This window comes from Martes martes (assembly GCF_963455335.1).
Source record: "Martes martes genome assembly, chromosome: 11".
NCBI lineage: Eukaryota > Metazoa > Chordata > Mammalia > Carnivora > Mustelidae > Martes > Martes martes.
Window position 1 is genome coordinate 5,387,323 of NC_137899.1, and position 27,364 is coordinate 5,414,686.

The window sequence follows — 27,364 nt, forward strand, 5'->3', positions numbered from 1 at the left end:
TTAGGCATCTGCTTTGGGCTCAGGTCATGATCCTGGGGTCCTGGGGTCGAGCTCCATATTGAGCTTCCTGCTCGGCAGTGTTGGGGAGTGTCTGCTTCTGTCTCTCCTTCTGCCCCTCTCCCCTGCCGCTCGTGCTCTCTTTCTCTCTCTCTCTTTCTCAAATAAACAAAATACTTTAAAAAAAGACAAATTGGTTTTAAAAAGTAAGGATGAATAGTCATTTCGGTTCCCATTTCTCAACACTGTCCATTCTGGCAACTATGACTAAATCCTGTGAGAACAACTGTGTAATCCCATCTACCGAAAGTCTAAAGTCAGAGTAGATCCTTTGACGTGGCTAGTGAGGCATTCAGGTACGGCTGTCGTCCACAGATTAAGGGAAGTGTTTTGGTTACAGTGGGTGTAGTTAAAACAGCCGTTGGCAATCCTACCGGCCTCATGCTCTTCTAAATTGGATCAGACACTTTTAGGACGGTGCCATCTTGGAGTTTTGGTGGTGAGGAGAGCTGAAGCCCGAGAACAACTCAGGACAGCCCAGCTGCCTGCTGCTGGAATTAAATCAGTTCCAGGAGCCTGGCTGCATCCCCCTCTCCTTACACCATGCTGCCCCCTTGTGAAAAGCTTGAATATCACTTTTCTCTCTTTCTAATGCCATGTCCAAGAATCAAGTGGGAGAGATGATACAGTCAGACCTGCTATCCCGTCACCTCTCCTTCCAGGCCTGGGTTTGGCAGAACCCAGGGCAGGATTACATGCTGCAAACCAGATGGGGCAGACAGACCCTGCCGTCCTGCCCACACTCAGGGGACCGGCCTGGCAGAGCAGCCCAGACATGTTCTGGTGAGGGAGGAGAGGATAATCTCATTCCCATTCCAGGATGGTCCTGGGCAATGGGTGGGACAAAGTTCCCTTCCCAGGAAGGTGTTCTCCGTTTGCTTTCTCTTATCTTCAGGGCAGGGCCATCCTGATACACATGCCCATAGCTGAACCCCATAGCCCAAGGAAAGGGCAGGCTGGCTTCTTGTACCTGGGACTCTGGAGCTGGTTTGGAATAAATGCATGCCAGGAGGGATAAAGAATGCCAGCATCATGGGAACTGACCCCGTGAAGGGCGGGGGTTGGAACTTAAGAATCCATGCTCTGTCAGGTGAGATGATGGGAACCGCCTGCTCTCTTGGCCACGGTCTCCAAGGGAATGCCCGAGGGGTGGCATTTCTTTAGAAGAAAAGCCGCGGAAGCTGTTAGGTCGGGATCAATATTTCCACCTGCAAAACACGGGGCCTCACATAAGCTCTCTGATGGTGCCGAGTGTCACAGCCATTCTGGGACATTTCTCCACGGGCAGGATTTCTTCTGAAAAGGAGCAAACCAAGAGCATCCCACTGGTAGGGTCTGATTTTCTCTTAACAACACTCAGTGAAGGCGTGGGGGGTGAGCTCTGATCCTCTCAGCCATTTGGGGCAGGACCGTCTCTAGCGCGAGACCTGTTCGCAGACACGGGAACGCGCAGAGCCGGCTGATGACTTACAACAGGAGACTTCAGTCATGGCAACTTCAGAAAGCCGGGACTACCTGAAGAGCTCGTGAACGAGAAGGAAACAAGCCCCGGTGTAGATCAAGATGATAATAGGAGCTTCCCACACTCAGGAAGGCCGTGATCTTGGTGAAGAGCGTGCCGCGTGGCCCAGGGGGCTTGGAAGACGAGCTCCGGGCCCAGCGGGCCCACGTGAGAGCGCAGACACCACCCGGTACAGAGGCATGGCGGGGTGTGCAGGAGGGAAGTCAGAAGTACGCCATATGGACAGAGCAGCTGGAAGGCGAGGGTCAGAGGACCGGCTGCATGTGGGGCTCTAGGGAGGACCCCAGCAGAGAGTGGTGGGCAAAATGCATAGACCCACACAACGTATACGTGTGAGATGCCTGCTGGGTCTAATGGGAGATTCCAGCTCAGGAAACTCAAACCCTGTTTTGCAGGGGAACGTTCTAATTCACATAAATGATAAAGCCTGGTAAGGAAGAAAGCAAAGGCCTTCCCTTTCAAGTGTGCATGCCCGTCTCGTACCATCTCCACGGCGGCATGCTCTGAATGCCGGCTGGGAAGTTTAGTTTGCTCGGGCTCATCAGCAGTAAGATCTCCTGCGTGGTGCCCTTTCGATAACGCATGTTCCCCCAAACCGAACAAGGCCTCTCGTCTGGAGTGGCTGGCGAGCCCATGACTCGTTCCATGGGGCAGATGAGGAAAGGGAACGAGAACCTGGCTGGCCGTCCGTGGTGAGCTGATCCAGGTGCAGAATGAAAAGATGCCACGCCGTGACCCGCCAACAGAAGCAAGGTGAGAGCAAACCTCGTTGCACGACATCTGTTTCTAGTGCATGTGTCACATCGGGGAGGCCCCTCTCTCACTCCAAGGAACTGAGTCACGAGCTGGGGGGAAATCAAGCAGAGGAGGGGTCTCCTCTAGTGAATGAACCTTCAAGCAAAGCGGGAGGGTGTTTTCAAGAGGCAGGAAGCACCCCGTGGTCCCGCCGTGGCTTTCTGGGTTGAGCTGACTAGCCCTCCAAGGTGTTGTTTAAAACACTCATTCCTCATCGGCCCGATCATCACCGCTGCTGTCTTCGTGGATCACGTTGTAGAGAGAGTGGCCACGAAATTCCATGTCCGAGGGGTGCCCGGGTGGCTCAGTCTGTTAAGTGTCCGACTCTTGACTTTAGCTCTGGGTCATGAGATCAAGCCCCACGTGGGGCTCTGTGCTGGGTGCGGAGCCTGATTGGGTCTCTCTCTCTCCCTCTGCCCCTCCCCCCTTGTGTGCATGCACTCTCTCTTTCTCTCTCTAAAAAAGCCTGTTTTCAGTCCTCATCGGCATCTAGGAGTGGGACTCTGGGTCACATGGCAATATTCGATACTGAACTGACCAGGGAAACCAACAAACTGTTTCCCAGGGCAGGTGTGCTCCTTTGCTTTCCCACCAGCAAGGATGAGGTTTCTAATTCTTCCACATCCCAAATATTGGTTATTTAAGAAAGCGTGTGTGCCCGCAAGAGCGGGGCAGGGAGGGGCAGAGGGAGAATGTCAAGCAGACTCACTGCTGAGCGCAGAGCCGGATCCGGGTCCCATCCCCTGAGCCGGAGACCGTGGTCCCAAATCAGGAGCCGGACGCTGAGTCCCGTGAGCCACGCCGATGCCCACCCTCTCCCCTCCTCCCCCTCTTCCTCCTCCTTCCTGTTAAGTCGCAGCCATCTCGGTGGGTGTGAGTGGTATTTCACCGTGCTCGGACTTGAATTTCTCCAGCGAACCACCATGTTTCTTTCATGCGTTTCCTGCCCATCAGGCATCTGCTTTCGATGGCTGATTTTTAAGAGCCATGGGTCAAGAATCAAGGTTAGGAGCCACAGCTCCAGTCTTCGCCCCTGACCGTCACAGCACACGGCCTGGCCTACGGGCGTCTCATTGTTCTCTCTTGGGATAGAGCTGCAGGGCCTCGGTCGCCAGCATCTTCGGGGGCTCTGACCTCCGCAGGGGCTGGTCTTTGCACGCATGACAACCCTGCACAAGCAGCATCTATCTGAGTGTGCAACCCCGTCCTGGGACATCCCCTCAGGAGAGCACACCACAAGGCAAGTGACAATGATTTTTCAGGGCAAACCTTCAATGGCTTTCATGTGGCTGAAGTAAATCATTCGGAGGCTTTGGTATTTTACTACTCATAGTGCCCAATGACTCTACCCTAGACCCGCTCTCAGAGGCTCTGATGCCCCAAAGGACACTCAGCTGGTCCAGTGCATGTCATCACGGTGGCAGGGAGGGGACCTCAGAGCACAGACGTCCTCAGGTGGCCCTTAGAGTTTGCCTGCAAAGTCCGCAGCAGGTTTCCTGAGGTTCTCCTTCGTGATCCTTTGTGCCTGGCCTTTAGGGCTAAGATTCTGTAGTTCTTCTGACAAGCATGCCGCATTCTCCCGTGAAGACATTAACTTTGGTTGCAGGTAAAGAGAGAGACAGGAGGAAGATGGCTTCTGGGACCTGCAAGCCCCAGAGCATGGGGGTGGCCTGCGCAGGGTCCGGGGAAGCCGGGGAGTCAGAAGACTGGCCCAGAGAGCAGGTGCCGAGTTTCCGTCTGAAGGCAGGTAACGCAGAAGGGGCATCAGGGGAGACCGTGGTGTCACACGCTGCCTTCCCGCTTCAAGGGGAACCAGCCGGGAGGAACACGGAAGCACGATGACAGTTACCAGCGGGATAGCTACAGCGGGTCCGGAAACCGGAGACAGATCCGTGGCTAGGGCTGCGAACCTGGGAGGGGTGTGAGGCTCTCATCTCTGCAGGGGACCCGGGCGGCTGGCAAGTCCCAGCTCCAGCTCCCGGTTAGAGGCGGATGGGCACGGCTTCAGTGGGCAGACCCCCAGCCCTCCTGAGCTGGGGTCACAGTGGGGAGGGCAGAGGGCAGGGTGAGGCGCCAGAGGCGCCAGAGGGTCAGTTTTCATCTCTCCTTGTGGGATTCTAAGGTCACCTCCACTAGCCCTACACAGAAGTAGGGCAGCTCGTCGGTCCCGCCCTCTTGCCAGTCAGGGTCCCCTCCTGAGCGGCCCCCTGGAGCCCCTTTTCCCTGCATCTTCTCCCTCAGGAGCAGCTGCCGCCGAGCGGTGGCCCTGCGGTTCTCCCTAGCACGTGAGGTCTCCTTCCAGCCTCTCTCCTTCCTGGGCAACATCAACGCCCTCGGGCTTCCCACAGCTCATTCCAGAGTCTCCGCAGCTCCCTCCCCAGAAGTTGGCCAGCCTTCCCTCCCCAGGGGTCCCCGGGGCTTCTGGTCCGCACCTGTCTGAGGTCTGCTCCCCCAGCAGCCGCTCCCTAACAGACCTGCGAGAGAGCATCGAGGAACCTTCCAGAGTCTCAGCAAGGTGGGACAGGGGAGGGGGTGACTCGGGCGAACCCCCAGTCCCGGGTCCTGCAGAGAACCCCGGCCCCAGCCAGCCTCTGCCGAACAGCGTCCCCCTGGGCATGGAGAGTGTGTGTATGAGTGTGTGTGTGTGTGTGTGTGTGTGTGTGTCAGTGTGTGTGAGTGTATGTGAGAGAGTGAGTGTGTGAGTATGTGTAAGAGTGTGTGAGTGTGTGTGTATGTGCGTGTGAGTGAGAGTGTGTATGTGTGAGAGAGTGTGTGTGTGAATACCCATACACACATACACCTGTACAGTAATTCGATTCTGCCACAAAACATCTCTCAGTGTTCCCATTTTATCCCAGAAAACTCAGCCTCTGTTTCTGGATCACGGTGCCATGACCCTGACACAAACCTCACCTTCCTGCGTTAGGGTTGGCTGTCAGGCCCTGTACGGGGTCTCCTGGCCTGGACAGAAGGTCTGCCTGCTGGTTTATGGAGCACATACCCCACAAAAGGGCTCTTCCCACACGCTTGGCTGTGGCTTGGCTGGTCTCTCTCCGTCCTCTGCGAGTCAGTGTGAAACACCAGGGCCTGTCACCTCTCTTACAATTTCCACAGATGCCACAAGCACCCGAGTTCTGAGGCCCGTGGTGGTGGGTCATCTCTGCCCAGAACATCACTACCTGGATGTTTGCTCTGGAACCTTCTTCACCTGAGGGTCCTGGGCAGGTGTGTCCAAGCTCCTGGTTTCTCCCCAAGTCATACTGCCTTCCAGAGTGGCGCGTGCACGCGCGCGCGCGCGCGTGTGTGTGTGTGTCTCACACTGCGAGCCAACACCTTCCCTGCTCTGGCCACAGCTCTCTCTCTCACTATATGAGCAATGCCTATGCTGGCTGCTCCCTTTGCTGAAACAAGCAGAGAAAGCGATTCTTCTCATTTTTAGGGTGTCTGGGGAATTTTCTATTTCACAGATTTGAGTTACTGCCAAATGCATTTCACTTATTTTTTCCAGAACGTCTGGGATTATGTACACAAATGTCGTCACTTACTTCAGACCGTTCTCACATTTTTTTCCCTTTCATTAAAAACTCTGGCAGTTGACATCCTCTAGGGAGGGACTTCCATGCATGCGTGCACGTGCGCACACACACGCACACACTCACTCACACACACACTCACACACACGGAACAGAGTACTTATTTATCTCTTCCACGGACCCTCAGACACGGCAGGCAGAGAAGGGGACCCCAAATGCGTTGAGACGCAGAGAGTGGTCACACCCCAGCTCCTCAGGGTAACCCGACCTCAGTCGCCCACCAACAGGAGAGGCACACGGCACGCGCGCATCCCACACTAAGATCAGCATCACTTGCGGACCCCAGAAATAGCTTCGCCGCGGCAATCTAGGAAGGACCCCAATACTCAGAGCTGCCACCATTAAAATTACACTTCACTGGTCACATGACTCTTCTTCTATTGTGATTGTCCTGGACCTACATGTTACGATTTCCTGGAGAAGTCGCAGGGAGCAGATGACTCTCCGTCCTCCAGGAGAAAGCGGTAATCTATCCCGGCCCTGGGATTCCCCCAGTGCCCTTCCCCGGGGGACCTCACGATCTGCTCGCCTGTGGCCTGTCTGTGGCCCATCTGTGGCCCACCCGTGGCCGGTCCTTCCTCTGGGTGTCCCGGTGCCTTAATGATCTGTGTTCTGCTCGTACGTCCGTGATCTCAGGACAAACCGTGCCCTCAGTCCACGGTCATGGTTTGTAACACACACGCTACAACGAGGTCACAAAGCCATAAGCAGCAGTAAAGGAAATGCTGAACCATCGCTGTGTCCGAGGGGCCAGAAGAACGTCTGGGAAGTGCTGGGGGGCACGGTAGGCACCACGGGTGGGCATACGTGTTCCGGGACCCCTGCCAGCTGCTGATTGAAGGTGAGGACCCGAAGCGGACGCCGTGTTACCACAAGGTACAGAGGGGCAGTCACGTCACTGACTAGGGAAGTCCCTGCACCGGCCGCCGCCCCTCACACTCTCAGCTTGGTGCCCTTCATTGCCTTTGAGGCCACACTGCACGCTTCCCCTCCCCGCCTCAGGGGTCCCCCAGGAGGGCCGCTCCGACACCTACGTGTGCGGGGCGGCCTGCGTGGTTAAGGAAACCATCTTGACCCTCTGGTTCGTCCACCTGCCGGGCCAAAAGCAAGGGAAAAGAGCGGCAGTAAACCACTCAATAGCGCCGTCTGCGGTTCCCACGCGGTCCTTCCTTCAGGGGCCTCTTGTCACTGTGGGCACTGCTGTCCCCCACACCCCCCCCCCCGTGCTCCGTTCCTATGGAGGAACAGGAGGAGGCAGACCATGAGCCCAAACCCAAACCGTCTTCTAGGACACGGTAATCGCGGCCTCGGATCCAGTGGGGTAGACACAGGGGCTGGTGGGGGTCTTCTAGACCTTTCCATGTCTCGGGCCTGACGTGGGAACGCTCCAGCCATTACAGCCCAGACATTCTTGGGGTCAGACCCTCCCTACCCCGGCGGGGCCTCCAGGGTCTTCAGGAGGAGGCAACTGATGACCCCAACCCACGCCGCAGACCCTCCCCTACGGTCACGGCTACAAAGACCTGCATGTTTCCCGAGCGCTGAGGACCCCTGCCCTAGCCCGCTGGGGGTCATCACTGTTGTGTGCCTGAGTTTCCCCCAGATTCCAGTGCTGTCGTCCTTGTTGGGTCCTGACCGCCACGCGGGACTCGAAGGTTCCTATGACACACGTCACGTCTCCGTGAAGAAGCCCACATGGCAGACAGAGGATGCGTGTTACCCGCACGCCACTGCCGCATCACATTCGTGGACTAGGCTTTCAAGCTCGCCTCCTCGCTTCTCAGTAATATATCACCGTTAATTTCGCTTTGCTGGCCCCAATCACCATGGCTGGTAGTTACAGTCACTAGATACGTAGCAACTGATTTTCTTGTTTTTCTAAGTTTATTGTATTCTCTTTGGTAGCTTTGCTAATTATTTTATCTCTTTTTAAACTTTATTTTTTATTTTTTCATCATGACAGGTGCACTCTTCGCCCCTGTCACCTGTTTCCCCATCCCCCACCCACCTCCCCCCTGGTGACCACCAGTGTTTCTTGGTTTGTCTCTCTTTGTTCTTTCCCTCTGCTCATTTGTTTCGTTTCTTAAATGCCACATATGAGTGAGATCATATAGTACCTGTATTTCTCTGACTCATCTCACTTAGCATTATACCCTCTAGCTGATGTCATTGCAAACGGCAATTTTCAAATAATTAGAAAAAAAATAAGGAATCACCCATATGCGTATGCTAAAACAAATGAAATCTCCCCAAATTTATTTGTATAGTGAGATTCCATCACTGAATTGATTTTTATTTGGTTAATTAATATGTCACTTACTTAACTGAGATTTTGAAATTTAATTGAAAATCAATTTGTTAATTAATACTACTATTTTATTACTGGAATATTCAGTCACTCCACTACCAAAGGGTTATTAATGAGAAACTGACATATTTAATACGTGCTGTGAATTTAAAGTTGCTGGAGATCTCACTGTTGCTTCTGTTTTTGGTTTACAGCATGTCCAGTGACCGAAAATCTCCTATACAAGGTCCTATTCTCCTACAAAGTAAATGAGTAAAATGGCTGGCAATGGTGAGTAGATATGAAGTGAAACCATTTCCTTAGAGCCTCTCCCGCACTACCATCAAGGTAGGAGCAGAGAGCCGCAGACACGGCACGCAGGGCCGGGGCTCCGCGGTCCCACCTCAGGGGTGGTGTCGGGGACCGCCGGCGACCCAGAAAGCCCGCTCTCCTTCCTCTGACTTTGCTGCAGGTGCTGTCACCCAGGAGCCACTCACGCTACTCGTCCCGGGCTCCTGGCAGCCACCTGCAGCCTCGTCATCAAGTGCCACCAAGAAACCGTGAGTGGACAGGACGTGCAGAAACTTCCCGCGGGGACGCTACGTCAGCACTCCCTCCAGCCGAGGGAGGGGCGGATGACAAGACCGTCTCACACACCTGCGCTGCAGAAGCTTAATGCTCCTTCCTGCAAGGACCCCATCTTAGGGGTCTATGAGAGGAATCGAGAGCTTCCAATCGAAGGGCACCCGGGCGACTCGGTCGGTTAAGTGTCCGCCGTCAGCTCCAGTCATGATCCCGGGCCCTGGGATCGAGCCCCACATCCATCAGGCCCCCTGCTTGGCAGGGAGTCTGCTTCTTCCTCTGCCCCCTCCCCTCCAACCCCTTGCTCATGCTCTCTCTCAAGTAAGTAAATTCTATAAAATAAAATAAAATAAATAAAGGAGTAAGAAACTACGCAGAAATCGATTCTCACTGGCTGCACTCATGAACAGGTCATGGGTGCATTGACAGGTACATATGAGCCCCCCCTCGTTGCAAGCTCTGCACTAATCGCTAGCCATACAAACATTTGTAATATAATAATAATAATACACTAATAATAATGATGATAATAATAGGGGTGCCTGGGTGGCTCATTCAGTTAAGCATCCGACTCTTGACTTTGGCTCGGGTCATGGTTGCAGAGTCCTAGGATCATGCCTTGTGCTGGGCTTGGCCCTCACTGGGGAGTCTGTTTAAGATTCTCTCTTTCCCTCTCCCTCTACTCCTCCCCCCAAACTTGCACATTTTCTCTCTAAAATAAATAAATAAATAAAATTTTAAAGAAAAATAAGAGCTTCACTTGGAAATACAAAGACCGCACAGTTCACATGTACGCTGACTTCCCTCTGTAGAGCCCGACCCCCTTCCACGCGCGTGAAGGTCGACTTAGGAGCTGGGGACCTGAGAGTGGGGCAGCATCCAGACCAGTGACATGCTGACTCAGCGGAACCTAAACAGAGGCATGACGTCTGCTTGGGAATCCCCAAGTTCCGTGACACGAGCTGTCTGGTGTCTGCTCTGTGTTCCACTGCGATGATTTACACGGTCGAGGGCCTGTGTCGTCAGGAGGGAAAAGGGCAACGTCCACTCGACCGCACGGGAGTCCCAGCCCACAGAGACCGAGCGGTCGCGGACACACAGACGGAGCGGTCGTGGACACACAGACGGAGCGGTCGCGGACACACAGACGGAGCGGTCAAGGACATTCAAGTGCAAAGGAAAATCAAGCTTTGTCTTTCTGTAAATCATTGTATTCTCAAACGAATAAGCTTCACCACCATCTGCGTTTAGGATTGGCTCGTATTTTTTGCTCTAAAGCTAGAAAGCCATCCAGACGAGGCAGAAGTCCACTCTGCTACAGGAAAATAAACAGCATGGACAAACCACTTGGGAAATATCACTAACTATGTGTTCTTAGAGTTCAACCAATATCCTCTGATGAAACATGCACATGTGTACATATTATATACACGCAGATGCAATTTATAAAAATCTTTCAGGCCCACAATGGCAAATCCACTCTCTGCTTCCCGTTTTGCTTTCTCCTTTTTATCTCTGTGGAACGTCCAAGCAGTGGTTATTGTTCAAGCTCGTGAAATTATCTCCGTTCCTGAAGCACAGCGCCGACATTTCTGAAACGCCCCCTCCTGAAGGCTGATCTCGGCATCTCCTCAGCGCTCCCCGGCAGAACACATCACACGTATGAGGCTTCTCGTTCGAGAGTCACGCTTATAGTGTGACTACAGACCCGCAGTATATGGGGGCAGCAAACACTCTTAGCCATGAAATTACAGGTACCATTGGGATCAGGGGATGAGCAGAAACCTCTGGTCCTTCTCACCCCAGACGGACGGTCAGATACTGAGAAGCTGGGAGATCACGGGCGCAGTCTGTTTCTGGAAGTGCGTGTTTCCAGTCCAGAGTCAAAAACTGTCCTAGACGCACACGAGACTGCACACACAGGCACGCAGCCCTTGCACATCATGGGCCATCATTGACAGCCCCTGGCTCTCCCCAAACAGGCGCCCCCCCCCCAACCCCGTCTTCCTGATGGACCTAGGACCAGCTCGGCGGGTGGGTCCCTGCAGGGCCTGCCCCTCTCTGCACAGACCCTCCTCACCCTGCAGCTGCCCCCCTGCTTTCTGACCTCTTGCCAGCGCCTGGGGTGAGGGGGAGGAGTTGGGGGGTCTTAGTTCTCAGCAGCAGCAGCAGCAGCAGCAGAGTCACCAGGGAACTCATTAGTAATGCCAAATTGCAGGCCCCACCCTGGTGGCCTGAACCAGAATTCTTCCAAGACTCGCGATGCCCTTGCACCTGGAAGGTACGCAGCGCCAAGCGAGGGGCTCCCCTGGTGTGTCTTCCCTGAATGCAGGGCTTGGCCTGGCTCCTCTCTGTAGCCCCAAGAGTCCTGTGGTCCCCTGCGTCTCCTAGGGCAGAGCCTCCATGACAGTCTGCGCAGTGAGGGGCTGGGCTCTTCGCCTGCCTTGTGCTCGCTCTCCCTCCTCCCTTCCCTCGGTCCTCCCTGTCTGTTTCTTCTCAATGTCAACTCTTCTCATTCTATGACTCAAGAGGCAGACTTCAGAAGACAAATCATTATGCACAGGGCTAAATGATATAAAAATCACCATGCATGTGTGCGGACAAATACCCATTTGCTACCCTTATTTAAAGCCCCTTCAAAGGGGCTGTGACCCTCAGGAGGGGAAGAAGGGGACGGGGTACCTTAGGGCAGCTTCATCTGTGTGTGTTGTACTTCTTAGCAACTCACAAAATGGTAGGAAGCAAACCTGGCTCCCTAGGAACATTTGTTAACTGTGGGTGGATGACACATGACTGTTTATTTTATTCTGTGACTCTCTACAAATTGGGACTCTGCAGAAATACTTCCCCGAGCTGAAGGAGCTGAACCGAGCCGGGAGAGGGGAGGGAAGGGGAGGGGAGAGGAGGGGAGTGAAGCCAGAGGCCACACCCCTGCTCACTACCTGTGAGTCCTGGCCAGCACAGACATCTCCCCAGGAAGAAAAGGAGGGAATCCCGGCAGATGTGGGGAAAAGTTAAGATGGAAAAATCAAGAAAATGGCACAACCTAGGAAGGGGAGCAGAGGCCATGGCGAAGGGTGAAATCCAGCCCAAGCTACACGAGGAGAGGAAACGGGAGGCCAGGCCTTGGGAGGCCCCCAGGCCCTCCGATGGGGAAGTCATCCATAGGGCATCTGATTCATGCCACGAAGGAGCACAGCCTGCAGCAGGGCATGATGGCAGAGCACGCTCCAGGGCAGCGACCTCGCGAGGCAAACCCCTTTCAGCATCAGGAGGGAGGCAATTTGACGGATGGCAGCCCCACCTGGCCCAGCAAGTACCTGGATGAGCTGGAAAAGAAAGGCATGGAACTCAGAGGCCAAGAGATGCCCAGGAAAAAAGCTCACTTTAACAAAAGGTGGCATTCCCTTCTCTGTTACCAGGGACTCCAGGAGGCTGTCAAGGGCAGCGCAGCGGCCTGGGGATGCAGGTCACCACATCCTGAGTGGATGGGGGAGGCCAGAGTGCAGCTGGAGGCCAGGGAGGAGGCTGCGGGGGCCGTGACAGGTCGAGCTGGGAGAATAGGCAGGACGAGGGTTCAAAGGTAAGTCGGATGCACAGATCCGGGAGGCCACAGTGTGGGCAAGCTACAGCTTCGGTTCTTCCTCAAAAGGTGGACGGACTCCCAGGAAAGTGTGTCTAGGACCCCGGAGGATGTTTCCTCCTGGGAAGAGGAGGGGAGAGTGTCTGGGAGGGGAACACACAGAGGACTCTCTTCCACCGGTGGGGGGGGGGGCACTCTGGGCAGTGCCATGCCTTGTCGGGACCCACCTTCCGGAAGCCTCGCTCTGCTGCTAAATGCACCAGGAGGACCTGAGGAGGTGAGGCCCCAGTGGAGGCCATGGGCACGCAGCCCTCGGGAGACCTGCACCGCGGTGACCTGCAGAGACGAGAGTCCCACCTACCGGGAAGGGGACAGAGAGGGTTTGAGGATGGCCCACGGGTGGTGTGGGATGATGGAGAGAACAAAGGGGACAGCAAGGTTTTGGTCTAAGTCCTGCAAGGACAGAGCTGCCATCTCCTGAGATGGGACGGACGCTGAGGGGCTGGGAGCTCATCTGTCTCCATGACCTGGTTTCACAAGCAACTGAGAGGCCACTCTCGGAACCAACGCACCTGCTGGCCACTGAGACTCTGGTCTTACAGCTGCCCGTCACAGAGCAGGGAGAAGGTCAGGAAAGACATGAAGACAGTAGAGAAAAAGAGATACTCCTGCCTCACGGGAACACAAGGAAACTCAGTATTTGGAAACGGACATTTTCCACCTCTCTTCCCTACAAACATTACATTTTCAGCCAAAAGGTTAAAAATCTGTTTCTTACTTTTGCTCTAAGAACCAAGTGCTGGCATTAGGCACTGCCAATCAACTTCAGCTCTACATTACTCTCATTCGAGGAATCCCATGCTGCGGGTGCCTGGGTGGCTCAGTGGGTCGAGCATCTGACTCTTGGTCGTGGCTCAGGTCATGCTCTCAGGGTCCTGAGACCAAGTCCTGCCTCGGGCCCCACGCTCTGTGCGAGGCTGCTTGAGCTTCTCTCTCCCTTTCTCCCTCTGCCCCTCCCCCTCCACTTGTGTGTGCGCGCGCTCTCTTCCTAACATAAATAGGAAAGAAAGAAAGGCTCAAGAAACACACAAACTGTGCTGGGCTCTCGACATTCTATGTGATTCCCCCTTCCACTTTTAAAACTTTCCAAAGGCCGCCTGTCTCTTCATTTTGAATACAAAACGCATTAGAGAAATGTAGAAAGCCACCGAAATAGCTCTTCAAAATTGATTTGTAACCAAAACGAGTTCTACGTCACAGACACGTGGCTCAGCCCTCCAGACATATTTTCCTGCTCTCAGTTTGTGGACGGTCCCAAAAACAGAATCAATGGGAGCTTTTCCAAGGCCGGGCTCTGCTTGTGGAACACTGACCCCTGGTGGCAGAAATGAGTCAACACACCCTCGCGGAGTGTCTGCGAGTTCTTCAGGATCCCCTTAGAGGTTAGATCTGGGCTCAGGCACGCCAGAGTGCACGTTCAGCAGCTCCAATAAGCAGGGGACCCGGGGGCAGCTGAAACTGTGGAATTTCTTTTACAACTTAGATTTGAATGGCTTTTCCGAAAGAAGAGCTGTTTTACTGGTGGGCGTCCCTCTAAACTTCTGGGCTCCCCGGTGCAGGCCCTCAGCGCCGCAGATGTCCCCATTAGGACCCGGCTACTCTGTGGCGGGCACCCCTCCCTGGTTCCCAAACACGGATTCTCCAACCATGAGAAAGAAGCAGGCACTATGATGATGGAGGATTCCCATCTCTGCCTCAACAGGGCAAGCGGTCAAAGGGCCCTAGACAATTTTAATTTTGTTTTCTTTTGTTTTGTTTTTGTTTTTGTTTTTTCATTTTTTCTTTTCTTTCTTTTTTTTTTTTTTCTTGTTGTTTGTTTCTGGTTTTTGTTTTTGTTTTTTGTTTTTTTTTAAAGATTTTATTTATTTGACAGACAGAGACCACAAGTAGGCAGAGAGGCAGGCAGAGAGAGAGGGGGAAGCAGGCTCCCCGCTGAGCAGAGAGCCCGATGCGGGGCTCGATCCCAGGACTCCGGGATCATGACCCGAGCCGAAAGCCGAGGCTTTAACCCACTGAGCCACCCAGGCGCCCCTGGTTTTTGGTTTTTTAATTGAGGCACTGATTTTTGAAAATCAGTCACCAAAAAACTTTTTAACCTTATGGTAACGAACAGTGCAATGGTATCCAACACAGCACATGTTGATAAATTTTAGATTGGTCTCATTTATAGAATCTGGCTTTTTTTCTAACACAGGCAAGGTGCCCATAAATGGTCAGTTACTATGGTTCATTTGCCAACTTGCCCAATGGCCCACAGTTAATAACAGCCACCAGGATGAGAACTTGGGTCACTTTCCTCCTCTATCCGAGCATTTTCCACTTTATGGGACCAATGTGGTATTCTGGGGTGTGTGGCATTTTTGCAAGAACAATTACAAATTAACTCAGGTACCTCGTTCCATCAATGTGCATGGTTTATCACTGCTGTTCATGTGATTTAGGGACAGGTCAGACGGTGGGGACAGTGGCCTGAGCGCCATGTCCCCTCACCATTAATCACACCCGGGGGGACGGACCACATCCCCTCCATGTGTCTCAGGGCCCAAAAGTGAGAGATGAGGGAACTGTGTGCTACGCATGGATTCGGAAGGGAGAGTTTCTCAGAAAAATGCAAAATCCCAGGAAAACAGCTTGACATTACTTGAGAGGTGATTACATTTACTGATGCAAGGACCCTTTCAGAAAATGAAAATGATTCCTGGAATAGAGTAAACTTTGGCTTACATGAAATTACCTTTTCAGGGAAGATCTGATTACTTTGGCCATCCTCATTAGGATATTTTCTTTTAGGGATGCCTGCTGGCTCAGTTGGTTGAGTGGCTGGTTCTTGATTTCAGCTCAGACCACGAATTCAGGGTCTTGGGATCAAATCCTGCATCGGGCTCCACACTCAGTGGGGAATCTGCTTGAGATTCTCTCTCCCTCTGCTCTTTCCTCCCACTCTCTCTCTCTCTCAAAGAGATAAATTATTTTTTACAGGATATTTTATTTTAATGTAAATCTATTCTCTTCAGAATCTTTTTTTTCTCTCTTCAGACTCCTACGATGAACTGCTCATATTTTAAGGGGAAATATACAATAGTTCCTGCAGACTTTCTAGTAAAGCTCCGAACGAGCTTACTGACATTTCAGAAGGCTTCCCAGAGCGTTAGGTGAGCTCTGTGACTGCTGATCCTGCAGAGTGCGCAGGGCTGTACCCACTATACAGATGGGGAAAGTGGAGACAGAGAGGTCCCCTTGCTGTGTGAGACTGAAAGCCTTGCTCTTTTACCTAAAGTCAGTGGGGTGGGCAAAATTTATAAAAACAAGAGCAGACTGTTCATAAGGAAAGTTCCATCACCAACACTCCATGCTTGGTAGACGCGAGCAAAATATCAAACATAAGTTAAGACATAATGGACATAAAGAAATTTGAGCACGAGGGGCCTGTGGGTGGCTCCATCGGAGAAGTGTCTGCCTTTGGCTCAGGTCGTGATCTCAGGGGGTCTTGGGATCGAGCCTCAGACAGGGCTCCCTGTTCAGTGGGGAGTCTGTGTCACCCTCTGCCTCTCCCCCCAATCTGCAATCATGTGCATTCTCTCTGTTGCTCTAAGATAAATAAAATCTTTTTAAAAAAGAAACAGGATCACGAACATAAAATCCTTCAGCAAACAGAAGCTGCAGTCCAGATTTGGTCAACTACTCGGCCTCTGGAAGCTGGGAAGCTTCTGCATCCGTGTGAGGAGGATGAAGCGAGAGCACAGAACTAAGCACGGACCCGTCACAGGCTGGCACCATGATTTTATTAAGGGCTGCCCTGCCCTATGTCTTCAAGCCCTGTAAACTCTTCTTTGGAGGCCAATAACGAATCTACCACATGGCAGCTTCATTCATTAACTTTGGGTTGCAGTAAAAGTCCCCCTTCATTTAAAAAGTTGAAAAAAAAAATCCCAGAAGACACTCCATATCAGTGTATCACGCTCGTCCTCCTTTTACGGCTTTGCATCGCACCAACGGACAGACCGCAGATTGAGTGCCAAGGGGAAGTTCTCTGGAGGTTTAATTTCTACTTCTCATTATGAGTGTGTCTGAGCACTTTTTCATTTATTTATGTGCCACTTACATTTCTTTTTCTGTGAACTCTCTATTCATATCTATCTCAGTCAGGATGTCATCTTTATTTTATTTTATTTTAAAGATTTTATTTATTTGAGAGAGAGAGACACACAGAGAGAGAGAGGACGAGAGTGGGGTGAGGGCAGTGGGAGAAGCAGACTTTCCATCAAGTAGGGAGTCTGATGTGGGGCTCCATCCTGGGACACTGGGATCATGACCTGAGCCAAAGATGGGCACCTAACTGACTGAGCCACCCAGGTGCCCCCAGTTTTCTTGTTTTAAATTGAAGTAGAGTAGACACAGTGCTGTATTAGTGTCAGGCATACAACACAGTGAAGTGACAAGTCCGTACATTATTCAGTGCTCCCCATGACAGGTGTAACGTCACATTACACAATGGTATTACAATATTATTGACTGTGTTCCCCATGCTGCACTTTCCCACCCTGTGACTTCTCACCCTTGGAAGCTTGTATATCTTAATCCCCCTTCATCTCCTTTGCCCATCCCCCTCTCCCTCCCCTCCAACAACCACCAGTTTGCTCACTATATTTGAGTCTGTTTCTGTTTGTCTTTTTTTTTTAAAGATTTTATTTATTTATTTGACAGAGAGAGTGCACAAGTAGGCAGAGAGGCAGGCAGAGAGAGAGGGGGAAGCAGGCTCTCTGCTGAGCAGAGACCCCCGATTCGGGGCTTGATCCCATGACCCTGGGATCATGACCTGAGCTGAAGGCAGAGGTTTAACCCACTGAGCCACCCAGGTGCCCCTCTGTTTGTCTTCTGTTTGGTTTGTTTTTTAGATTCCACATAGAACTGAATGGACAGAAAAGATGTGCGACATATACAGAATGGAATATTACTCAGCCATCAAAAGGAATGAAATTCTTGCCATTTGCAATGATGTGCCATCCACAGACGGAGCTAGAGGGAATCACCCTAAGTGAGGTAAGTCAGATGGAGAAAGACAAACACCCCGTGATCTCGCATACATAAGGTTGTCATTGTTTTCCTAATTCCAACCCCCACTCCCTAACATTTGTCATTTAGATTTTTACTTTGCTGATAATATTCTCTCTTCCTTCTCTCTTTTGTGACTCAAATTTTTTCCCTTGAAGTTAAATTAACCAGCATTTTTTATTAATTATTTTTACTAACATATATTATTTGCCCCCCGTCAGGGGTACAGGTCTGTGAATCGTCAGGCTTACACACTTCACAGCACTCACCATAGCACATACCCTCCCCAATGTCCATCACCCAACAACCCTCTCCACTGCTCCCCCCAAGCAACCCTCAGTCTGTTTTATAAGATTCTCTCATGGTTTGTCTCCCTCCTGATCCCATCTTGTTTCATTTTTTCCTTCCCTACCCACCCCCCCAAACTCCTCACTCTGCCTCTCAAATTCCTTATATCGGGGAGATCATATGATAATTATCTTTCTCTGATTGACTTATTTTGCTTAGCATAATACCCTCTAGTTCCATCCATGTCATTGCAAATGGCGAAATTTCATTTCTCTTGATGGCTGCATACCATTCCATTGTCTATATATATCCCACATCTTCTTTATCCATTCATCTGTTGATGGACATCTAGATTCTTTCCATAGGTTGGCTATTGTGGACATTGCTGCTATAAACTTCCGGGTGCACATGCCCCTTCGGGTCACTGCATTTGTATCTTTAGGGTAAATACCCAGTAGTACGATTGCTGGTCATAGGGTGGCTCTATTTTCAATGTTTAGAGGAACCTCCATGCTGTTTTCCAGAGTGGTTGCACCAGCTTGCATTCCCACCAACAGTGTAGGAGGGTTCCCCTTTCTCCGCATCCTCGCCAGCATCTGTCATTCCCTGACTTGTTAATTTTAGCCATTCTGACAGGTGTGAGGTGGTATCTCATTGTGGTTTTGATTTGTGTTTCCCTGATGCCGAGTGATGTGGAGCATTTTTTCATGTGTCTGTTGGCCATCTGGATGCCTTCTTTGCAGAAATGTCTGTTCATGTCCTCTGCCCATTTCTTGATTGGATTACTTGTTCTTTGGGTGTTGGGTTTGATAAGTTCTTTATAGATTTTGGATACTAGCCCTTTATCTGATATGTCTTGTGAGTATCTTCTCCCATTCTGTCAGATGTCTTTTGGTTTTGTTGACTGTTTCCTTTGCTTTTCAGCTTTTGATCTTGATGAAGTCCCAATAGTTCATTTTTGCCCTTGCTTCCCTTGCCTTTGGTGATGTTTCTAGAAAGAAGTTGCTGCAGCTGAGGTCGAAGAGGTTGCTGTCTGTGTTCTCCTCAAGTTAACCAGCATTTTTGGAAAGTATTCCCTCCTCTCAATTTACAGATGAATGCACTCCTGTTTTCTGCTAGTACTTACATGGCTTCAATTTTTACATCTACATTTCTGTTTGCTTTTCATCTTAGTATTTACAGTGAAAATGCATATGATTTTATCCTTCTCTTTGGGCTCCTCAATGATCTCAAATCTCTGTATAAATAAGTTTATTTCTCCCCACCGATTTGACATGTTGCCTATATAGTATGTCAATTTCTGTCTTCAGTTGGCTTTGGAGTTTCTATTGGGTTTCACTGACTTCTTTGTGGTCAGTATAACACAGTCTGAATTACAGAGGCATTAGAAGCTATTTTAAAACTACCCAGGCTTATCCATCTCCCTGGTCTTTCAGAGTTTTCCTAGCTAGTTATTAGTTGCTTATTTTTCCAACTAAACCTTATTAACTCTTTTTTTTTTTTTTAGCTCTACAACAAAACCCAATCAACATAATAATGTTGAATCTTCACATCTGAGAATGTGGTGTGTCTTCCATGTGTACAATTCTACTTTTGTGTGTCTTTGTGGTATTTTATAATATTACTTATAAATGCTTTGGATATTTCCTATGAGGTTTTTGTCTGAGCTCTACCTATTTATCTATGTCATGAATGTATTTCCCCGTGTTGCACTGAGAGAAAAGACTCACACAAATGAGCAAAGCCCACCACAAAATTTATGCTGCCATTCTTTGCTGTTGGAAAAGTTATAATACCTAGTGCACTGAAATAAGCAAATAGGTGTGAGTAGCCAAGCCCTCTAATGTAATTAAATAGATTCCCACTCAAACACAAATGTAGCTGATAGAGTACATGGACTATTAGAAGACATTTTCCAGTAGTTTGTGGCCAAAATCGAGACTACAATTGCAGATTGATGCATCAATGGACATTTCAAACTGTTCTCAGTGGTTTAAGTCTGTTTTATAGCAAAGCAAATGGCATTGCTGATGTGGTCATGGCAGGTAAAGACTTCCTTAAGATTATACAACTCAAGGGGCGCCTGGGTGGCTCAGTCAGTCAAGCATCCGACTCTTGATTGTGGCTCAGGTCATGATCTCAGGGTTAAGAGATCAAGTCCCCTGCTGGGGACGGCTAAAGATTCTCTCCCCCCCCCCACCCGTTCCCTGCTGCTCCCAGACTCACTCTCTCTATCCAAAAAAATATCATTTTGAAGTGGAGTTGCAGAGTTTAGGAACTGGTAGATTTCAGGATAGGAAAGAGCGCCATGTGGCCCCGAACCCACCAGCTGCTCCTGAACATATGGAAGAGATTCTAGAGGGCATAAACTCAGTTAATCTAACCAAGGATCCTCCTGACCGTGTTGACAGTACCAAGAAGTAGGAACTAACACACCGCACAGCTTCCAAATGTAGCATGGGCAGGTAAACGAGAAGCCATACACAATGTCGTGCCTCTGGACTGAATGTACAAAACCCAAACAACTTAACTGATCTACAGTCCCATTTTCTAGAAGGTCCTGTGAAGCGGTGAGAAGCCCACCTGGTTGGCAAGAAGGACCTTCAGGTTTAGTACTCACGTTTGAGCCCCTTCCCAAAGCGGACTGTGAGGTGTCCTCATCACTGTCCACCCCGGACCGCCCGATCTGCTCGGCCTGGAACACAGACATGCAGCACGTCATCTCCAGGTCAACGTACGCCCAGGCAAAAAAGTCATCTTTGGCGATTGTGACAGCACAAAACCAGCGAGGTCTTCAAGGCAGCAGGCTCTGACCTGAGTGGTCTGTAATCCATGGCCACGCCCCTCAGCACAGAAACCCCAAAGCCCGGAACCAAAGTGCTCACTGATCCCAAAACGGGTTTTGAAATTCATGACTCAAGGGAGGGGTGCTCCTTTTGCTTCTTCCCAAGAGCATATATTTAGCTTAGAAATATGTAATATGAAAACAGTAGTTTCATGAGTATAAGCTGATGGGATTTGCTCACAAAACCAATGAATTAACTAGTTTGGGGGGATTTTTGAGGTTTAAATTCGGTTTACCACTGCACTGTTTATACAGAAATAATTCACCAAATAGTTATATGTATAGAAATAATTCACCAAATGTCCTCCTATCTGTCCATAAAAGATAAACAATAATGACATCTCGCTTGATTCTTCAAGAGGACATTTTGTATGACAGCGTGCTGGCCACCAGCTATAGCATTTGACCCCAAAATGCTAGACCCATTGTTAAGCTGGGTCTTAGGGTGATTCTTAGGTACTTTTTCAGAACCTCTGGGTTGGGGAATAAATAATGTCAAAATTGTACAAAATTATCACGTTCTGAAAATAATAAAATAGTGAACTTTTAAAACACAAAGATATGGGCCCTCATCTACTTCAGCCAAAATGATATCCCTCAAATATATCCTCTGTTGAGATTTTACAGACACACAGACACACACACACACACACACATTTTTTGTTTTGTTTTGTTTTAAGAAGATACTGTAAAGACCTCCTTTAGCTTTAATTGCCTCGATAATTCTCCATCCTTAGTGTTCTAGGATGTGGACTATGTGGCATCATAAGATTTTAGAAACCATGTAAATAATGATTACCTCCAAACCCTCTTAGTGTTAGTGCAAAAGAGTGAAATTCTGGACCTTTCAAACATGTACAGTGTGAACGAGTGAGGAAAGCCAGGGCTCTAGAAAGACAGGCTGGTTGGAACTCAGTCACCGGACCGAGGGTCAGCTCAGACGTACGCAGCCTTCTTTCCTGCGCCTGTGAAATGAGGTGAGTCGTACGTCTCTCACAAGGCTTCTAGATTAAATGAAGTTGCATTTAGCGCATCTCAAACCATGAAGAAAAGAGAAACAAGGAAGAAGTTGATGCTCCAAACAACAAATAATTCAGCAAGGATACAACTGCGTAAGAGAGTTTTAGAGGGACATAAAGTAAGAAAGGAAGAGAGAAGGTATATTAGAAAGGAAAAATAATCCCAGCCTGCCAAGTGGGAGCCAAAATGGCAAGACAGGAGTCCCTGCCCTTGTGGCATTGTCTCAGGGTCCTCCTGGGGTGGTGTCTCCTGACAAACCCTCAGAAGCTGGACTGTCTCTTATCTCCCACACCTTAGGCATTCTTATTTTGCTTAAAACAAAAGCATTTCTCGATTTTGTTTTTTCCTGGCTTTCTGGAAGTTTAAGCTCTCAAAAAGAGGAAGACACAAGAGGACTCCTGAGATCTCAGTGTGAGGAAATGGTAGGTTTTACTGTGAACTGGTGTCTCCAGGATGAAGGAGGACAGTGGGGAAGTATTCCTGACAAACTAAACCTCCCAAATTCCAGGAACCAAGAAACCCAGAATAAAGGGAAAGTCAGATGCGAAAGTCTGAATCTGTAATTTCAAGTAAACCTGACCAGGGAGAAGGAAAAGGAAGGGAGGGAAGGGAAAGGGAGGGGAAAAGAGGGGGGTGGGAGCAGTAAGGAAGAGGAGAGAAAGTTGGGGGGAGAGGAGGAGCTGGGAGGGAATGCAAGATGGGGAGAAGGAAAGTGCAAAGGATCTACCGAGAAACATGCTGAGCACAGATTTTCAAAGGACATGTAGAAACATAATAACCAGTAACCAAAAAAAGAGATTCACAAAACCAATATCAAAGCTTCAGGACAGGGGAAGAGAAAATGAGCCGCACTGTGGCACTGTGTGTGGGGAACTGCCAAGGGGTAGTTCAAGCCCCTGAGCCACCCGGGGACCTTGGCTTTCAGCCCGAGGCCCGGGGGGGAGGACCAGTGTTGCAGTCTGACCCACCCGGACCTAAGCCCAGACCCTGAGCATGGTGTTTCTTTGCATTCACTGTTCCTATCAGCAGAGGGGTGTGAACCCTCCCACCCCCCTCAGCCTCGGGAAGGTGGGGAAGGGAGATGCGCAGCCTGGCGTGCAAGCAGGGGGCCTCTCAGCCAACGCCAGGCTGCCCTCCCGCCCGGCTTTCACCTGTACCCAGGTGGACGCTCCCACACCGAGCTGACCGTATGGGAGCCCAGCATCTGCTGGACCGGTTTGGTCTTTTTTAGTCCCACTCATTAGTAAGGAGAAACTACCAGATACTAGCAAAATACACCCTTTAGACAGATATAATAGGGGCAAGGAGCAGCCTCTTCTCGTGCTTGTGAGAAGGCATTTACGGTTTTGGGGTTCAGAAGCTGACTGCAAAAGTCTCCAGTCTTAGTCTCTGTACCGTGACCCCGCTCTACACCACGGCATCCAAAGCACGATTTTACGATTTACTGAATAAAACCAACAAGAGCAATAAAACTAACTCATCCCGCAACGTATTCCAAACCATCCTGGGAAGACCGAAGGCCACCGAAATTTACCAGCAAAGGGCCGTTCAACAAGGGATGCTCTTCTCCACAGAGAGGCCCAAGGGCAGCGCTCAGAGGCCCTGCATGTTAAACAGGTTCAAAGGTATTTCATTTGCAGGCCTATGGACTGTTTTCTTTCTTTCTTTCTTTCTTTCTTTCTTTCTTTCTTTCTTTCTTTCTTTTTTAATCAACACAGCAGCACCACGCGCTCATTCATTCATTCATCAGTCCACGGGGTGTCTCCGGAGCCGCAGTGTCACACCAGGTACTGCGCATGCGCTGGCCACTGAGCCCCAGCTTCACACCTGAGCTGCCGGGAAGCGGCAGCGTCACATCCGGCACCGCGCATGTGCAGGAACCGAGCCGCAGTGCTACACCAGACATGGCGCATGCGCCGGCCCAGCAGCGCTCAGAGCTTCGTACCCTACAGGCGAATACAACGCTGCCCCCAGGCTTTAGGGTGGAAACGGGTCAGCCGCTTCAGTGCCTGTGGATAAGCTCCCTTTCACCCAGAGAAATGAACAGTCCTAACAACATTTGGAAAAATTCCAAGATAGGGTGAATACAGACATCCCAAGCAACTATCCCAAGCAACTATTTTTCTGTAACGCAGAAGCCTACGTGTATTTTAGTCCCATTACCTTACTACTGCTTCTTTTATTAACCTTGAAAAATCCCAGAATTTTTTTCTTCTCTTTATCTGTCTCATCGTGGCCAAGCGAGGATTTTCTAAAAGTTTCTGGGGGAGAAGAAAAAAAAAAGACTGTTATTGTCGGTGCATGATACGAGATTAAACATCACTCTCAGAATCTCAACAAATGAACCCTCCACTATTAAACTTCCAGATTTTCCAAGACAGTAAAACTGCAACCATGTCTGTCAAAGCATTCTGAGCCACCTCAAAGCCTCCAGTCCCCTCTATGAACTCGCTGAAGGTTCTTACAATCTTCAGTGAGTTGGGTGGTGTTTTCCTCGGGGTGGGATTGAACCCTGATTGCGAATGGAAAAACCCAAGAAATCAAAAAGTTCTAGGGTAGGACTGTCCACTAGAAAAAATAAAGGGAACCACACATGCAATTGTACATTCTCCAGCAGGTGCAATTTTAGTGATGTGTTCTGTGTAATCCAGCATAACCAAAACATTATCATTCCATCACACAATCCGTAGAAAAATGATGAATGAGATGTTTTAAATTCATTTTGGTACGGAGTCTTCAAAAGGCAGTGTGCAGGTCACATGGCACAACTGGGTTTGGACTGGCCACACTCCAGGTGCCCACGAGTCACACGTGGCTCGTGACTCTCAGGTCAACAGCACAGCCCCAAGGACCAGGAGGTCTATGTAAAACACCTGCTTTAAGAATTTTGAGTGTGGGGGTGCCTGGGTGGCTCAGTGGGTTAAGCCTCTGCCTTAGGCTCAGGTCATGGTCCCAGGGTCCTGGGATCGAGCCCCACATCGGGCTCTCTGCTCAGCGGGGAGCCTGCTTCCCCCCCTCTCTCTGCCTGCCTCTCTGCCTACTTCTGATCTCTGCCTATCAAATGAATAAATAATATCTTTAAAAAAAAAAGAATTTTGAGTGTGAGGTGAAAACACTAACTAAAATAAATCAGCAGCTTTCTGTTGAAGAGCCCCACTCATGTCCAGACTATGGAACAGCAGCGGTGGTTAACCCAGGCGGTGTCGAAATAATCCCATGAATCACAGGAATCCAGGATTCACGCTTCTAGATTTGCGTTCTTCGACCTCAACCAGAATGTTGTCCTTCTTGATCACATGCTCTAGGGCCCGTTTTTCTTTCTTCTGTTGTTTTGTTATTCTTTTTTTTTTTTTTTAAGTTTTTATTTATTTATTTGACAGAGATCACAAGTAGGCAGAGAGGCAGGCAGAGCGAGAGGGGGGAAGCAGGCTCCCTGCTGAGCAGAGAGCCCGATGCGGGGCTTGATCCCAGGACCCTGAGATCATGACCGGAGCCGAAGGCAGAGGCTTAACCCACTGAGCCACCCAGGCACCCCTGTTTTGTTATTCTTGAGCTCCAAGTCTTCTCTTCTTTCTCTTCCTTATCAGAAGTTAAGCCCCTTATCAGAATGAGCCCCGTTGTGTTCTGGATGGGGACACTGAAGCCCAAACTCGTCAGGCAGCTGACAACGTCGCCGAGGGTGCGGAGGGGCCTGCCACATCCGTATCACTGAGAACCCGGGCCTGCTCCAGATCTCTGACTCTGAGGGGGGCCCAGCACCCTGCGTTCACCAGTCTCCCCCCGGCCAACACCACCCGCATGTGAACCCAGCCCAGGGGCTCCCTTGAGAACTGGCACAGCAGAGGTTAGGGGCCTGACTTGTGCAGACTGCTTTGCCACTCCAAGCCTGTTTCCTCCTGTGCAGAGGGGGTAACTAGCCTGGGACCCAGGGCGCCCCGCCATCTCTGGTTGCCATAATTCACTGGCTTGCTGACACTCCAAAGGCCACTCCAGGCCTTTGTCATGAACTCGTCCTCGTCCAGTGCTTCTGTTCCAAGGCACACAGAGATGGCAAGAGGGGGAACATTTAGGTGTTCCTAAGGAATAAAAAAATGAATTTCCCCAGTCCACTGCCAACCGCTGGAGAGTCAACTTGTTAATGCACAGGTGGAAAAGTCTGGGCTGGGATTGTACGTGTCTGCTGTCCAAACAGCAACCCAAACAAGGCATACATGTCAGGTAACTTCCTCATCTGCTGGCCTAGAATTCCATACTCCAGTTAGAGAACACACACGGAAGTCAGTATGTTAGTAACAAATGCATTAACACGCATCTACCCAACACAGCAAAACCCAAACACCTCTATTCCTTAAATCACTGTGTGAGTGGCAAAGGCTCAGGTCTTAGACAGCCAAGGCTCTTGGTTACGTGCAGGCAGCCCCACCTGGGCCACTGGGGCCTTCCACACTACACAGCATCCAAACCAGTGAGCGGGGCAGCTCCAGTCATGAGGCATGTGTGCACACACATCCACGTATGCACACGGATCTCACGGCTGATCCCACCGAAACCCTCCGCACGAGGCATAGAGCTGTGAAAAGTAATGGAGACTATGCCACAGAGTCAAAAACTACGTGTAGGGAAACAACAACATGTTGTACAATATGTGTATTCATCGCTGATCCTGTTTCTAGAATTGAGTGACAGGTGGCCCGGATATAGTAAAACACGTGACATCATAGCGCCCAGTGGGTGAATGAGAGAGACGTGTTACTGGCACCTAGGCAATGACACCGACCACAGAGACAACGGACTGATCAGAAAACTGTCACAGAATTGAACCTCTTTTCTTCTCTCCCTAAACAGGGACAGAGGCTGGTCCCTAGCCCACGGGACTGGGCGCTCAGGGACAGCCCTGGTGCCGGAGCCTCCCTGTGGTGGCCCGACAGGTGTTCTCTCATGTGGCTGCAGGTGTCATCTCTCTGGAGGAAGCAGGGGCCCCAGGCAGATGGTCTGAGGGGCAGGGGCGAGGGACTGGCGATCATGTACTGATAGGGGCCTTCTGTGAGGTCTCCAGGACCCCGCGGACACACAGAAGGGCTGGCGTGAAGGCAGAGCAAGGGCACTTGATGGTCCCTGGTGCTTCCATCAGGCAAAGGGGCGGCAGGTGCCTGCCACACGTCAGGCCGGTAACTCTTCACGGATACACAGCTAGGCTGGGAGGACACGCACCCGGCCTAGAACCTGGGGCTCCAGACACACAATTTGAGCGCAAACACTATTTTCTTCAGTTTACTCCCATGTGTTAGAAGTTAAATAGCAACCAAAGTGCAGGGGACGACATGCTCCATCTCTAAAAGGGACCTCCTCTTGGAAGAATGGATGGGATCTGGAGAATAAGGATGAACTGAACAGTGCAGGGGGAGGCAAGGCGCTGCGGGGCCCCAAATAGCAGCGAGTCCAAACCCCTCAGCTTCGCAGAGGAGAAAATGGAAGGTCAGAGCCGTTGAGCGGCCAGAGCACGCTCACAAGCAAGGCAAGGCCAGAGGAACCCAGGCCGGCACAGGCATCTTTTACACAGGTAAGCCTCCGAGTTCCGGTCCCCAACATGGGCCACGGGCCATGGGAGTCTCAACTAGCAGTCTCTGCTGCTGTCTGCCCATGGCCCCAAGTCAAACCAGTCCATACCGAAGAAGGCTTC

General features: G+C 50.5%; 1 protein-coding gene across 6 annotated transcripts in view; it reads right to left on the minus strand.

The window, feature by feature from the left end:
* COBL (cordon-bleu WH2 repeat protein) overlaps positions 1 to 27,364 on the minus strand; it is a 262,604-nt gene that overhangs the window by 118,848 nt on the left and 116,392 nt on the right. For 4 of the 6 annotated variants that reach the window (XM_080818253.1, XM_080818252.1, XM_080818256.1 and 1 more), the window contains 2 exons: positions 23,848 to 23,945; positions 20,440 to 20,514 (listed from right to left, as the gene is read on the minus strand). In XM_080818253.1, the coding sequence (XP_080674379.1) occupies positions 20,440 to 20,514; positions 23,848 to 23,945 (173 nt within the window). The remainder of the gene's footprint in view (positions 1 to 20,439; positions 20,515 to 23,847; positions 23,946 to 27,364) is intronic. The other 2 variants (XM_080818254.1, XM_080818257.1) reach the window with 1 other exon arrangement.